Genomic DNA, 2,271 nt, shown 5'->3' on the forward strand with positions numbered 1-2,271 from the left:
ATGTGGTGCTGGGGGATTGAACCGTGGTCCCTGTGCTTTGCTAAGCTTGTTCTAAGTAGGTGCTTTAGACCACTGAGCCATCTCACCAGCCCAAGTCTTGTCTTTTTTTCTTTGTTTTTCTGAGACAGGATCTCACTTTGTAGCTCAAACTGGCCTTGAACTCACTATGTAACCTAGGCTGGCATCAAACTCATGGCAATCCTCCTGCCTCAGCCTTCCAAGACCTCGGGGTTACAGGCATGTACACCCACAACTGATAGAATTTAGTTTTGGTTCTTCTGGAGCTAGGGTCTCTTTGTAGTCCAGGGGCTGGCCTTTAATTTGTAGGCAATAAGCTTACAAGGGCTGGGATTATAGTCATGTTGCTACCATACCCAGCAGTATTTAGGCTTTTAAAAATCTCAGTCCTAGAGGTGGGGAAGATAGCTCAGCGGGGCACTAAGGCGCAAGGGTCCACACTTATAATCCCAGTGCTGCAGAAGCTGAGACAGGAGGATCACTACAAGTACAAGCTGTGCAGTGAGACCCTGTACCAAATACATTAAAAAAAAAAAAAAAAAAAAAAAAATTCCTTTCAAATATAAAGAACTTGGAAATACTAGTAATCTTCATATAAAACCCCTATCAATTTGCTCTACAAAGCTCTAAAGGGGGCTAAACAAAAAAAGGGGATACAAAGGAAGGACCATTTTGTATCTGTATATACAGAATAGTTAGGGTAGATACACAGCTACTTTCGCTTAATTCAATGAGAAGATTTGTACTAATAGTATTTGGACAGGATATCCCATCTGCTTCTTGTACTATGGATAACCACTAAGCAGATAACAATATACAAGGTATTAATTACTGATACTATCCTATTAATCAGCTTTGAAACTGTCTCACTGGTATATGTTTCTCAATAAAATTTAAACAAAAAAACAAAACTCTAAAGGATCTTACATGCACACAGGTGCCAAGTGCGTGGGGGGTGGAGGTGCAAGATGTATAGCTTTCGAGACTGTGTCCAGAGACTGCACATGCTAGGTAAGTGCTCTGCTACTGGGCAACACCACCAGCCCTGGGTATTTCAGATACTACTGTTTAAACATAATAAGGGGCCGGGGAGATGGCTCAGTGGAATAAGTGCTTCCCTGGCAAGCACAAGGGCCTGAGTTCAATCCCCGGTTCTGCCAAAAATAAATAAACAAACAAACAAACACAATAAGAGGGACTGGAGATGTAGCTCAATGCGTGAACTATTCATGTCTGAGGCCCTAGGTTTGATTTCTACTGCAAAAAGAAAAAGAATTCTGCTGGCTGTGGTGGCACATACCTGTAACCCCAGCATTCAAGAGGCTAAGTAAGCAGTAAGACTACGAGTTTAAGGCCAGCCTGAAACCACAGAGACCCTATGTCAAAGAAAAAATTTTTTACAACTATCTGGGCAGGCATAGTGGTAATATATCTGTAATTTCAATACTCTGGGAGGCTAATACAGAAGAATGACACATTTGAGACTAGTGTGGGCAACTTGGTGAGACTGTCTCAAAAACACAACACAACACAACATAACCTATAGCTCAGTGTAATACACAACTAGTATTCAACCCTCAGAAACAAAAAGAAAAAGATCATCTAGAAGGCCTGGAATCAACCTTATGATTAAAGTAAGACTACTCAGTCTCAAGATTTCCTTAAAACTGCCATTAAATATGGCCTGGTGACTTTCCAAACACCTTCAAAAAGTTAACTCTAATTAGAGATCACCTAACAATGTCAATGCTAAGAATCCCAATAGGAAAACTCCAAGCTACTATCAAAATTTGTGATTTAAGACAACTGGACATTTCAATTCAACTTTTGGCCAAAGCAGCTGCATTACACATTTTATACAGCAAACTAGAGATTCTAACTTACCTCGAACAAGTTGGGTACACTTTACCACATGTGTATGCGGGTGATCAATTGTTAGTTCAAATCCTTTAAGAAAAGATTAACCAGTCAAAACAAGCACGTAAAAATACTCAAAACATTTTTTTTAAATCTCAGTAATATAGGCCTCTCTCATTTTCTCTCCCCAAACCACTATGCAAATAATAAGAATCATAAAGTACATAGCGTATTTTCCTTAGAAGTACATTATCGTCAAAGTTGCTTACACTCTGCACTACAGGATAAGAGTAAGACCTGGAGGGGCTGGAGAGATGGCTCAGTGGTCTAAAGCACCTACTTGAAACAAGCTTGGCAAAGCACAGGGACCGCGGTTCAATCCTCCAGCTCCACATG

The 2,271-nt window shown here is 40.4% G+C and overlaps 1 protein-coding gene across 3 annotated transcripts in view; it reads right to left on the reverse strand.

Annotated features, from left to right (window-relative positions):
• The window catches only part of Ccnt1 (cyclin T1), a 22,531-nt gene that overhangs the window by 7,187 nt on the left and 13,073 nt on the right, over positions 1–2,271 (reverse strand). For all 3 annotated transcript variants that reach the window (XR_002822645.1, XM_004638608.2, XM_023723599.1), the window contains exon 5: positions 1,903–1,965. Coding sequence is in view for 2 of the 3 variants with exons in the window: in XM_004638608.2 (XP_004638665.1) it covers positions 1,903–1,965 (63 nt within the window). In the remaining variant the exon portion in view is untranslated. The remainder of the gene's footprint in view (positions 1–1,902; positions 1,966–2,271) is intronic.

The sequence above is a fragment of the Octodon degus genome, unplaced genomic scaffold, assembly GCF_000260255.1.
Source record: "Octodon degus isolate 3935 unplaced genomic scaffold, OctDeg1.0 scaffold00100, whole genome shotgun sequence".
Classification (NCBI taxonomy): Eukaryota; Metazoa; Chordata; class Mammalia; order Rodentia; family Octodontidae; genus Octodon; species Octodon degus.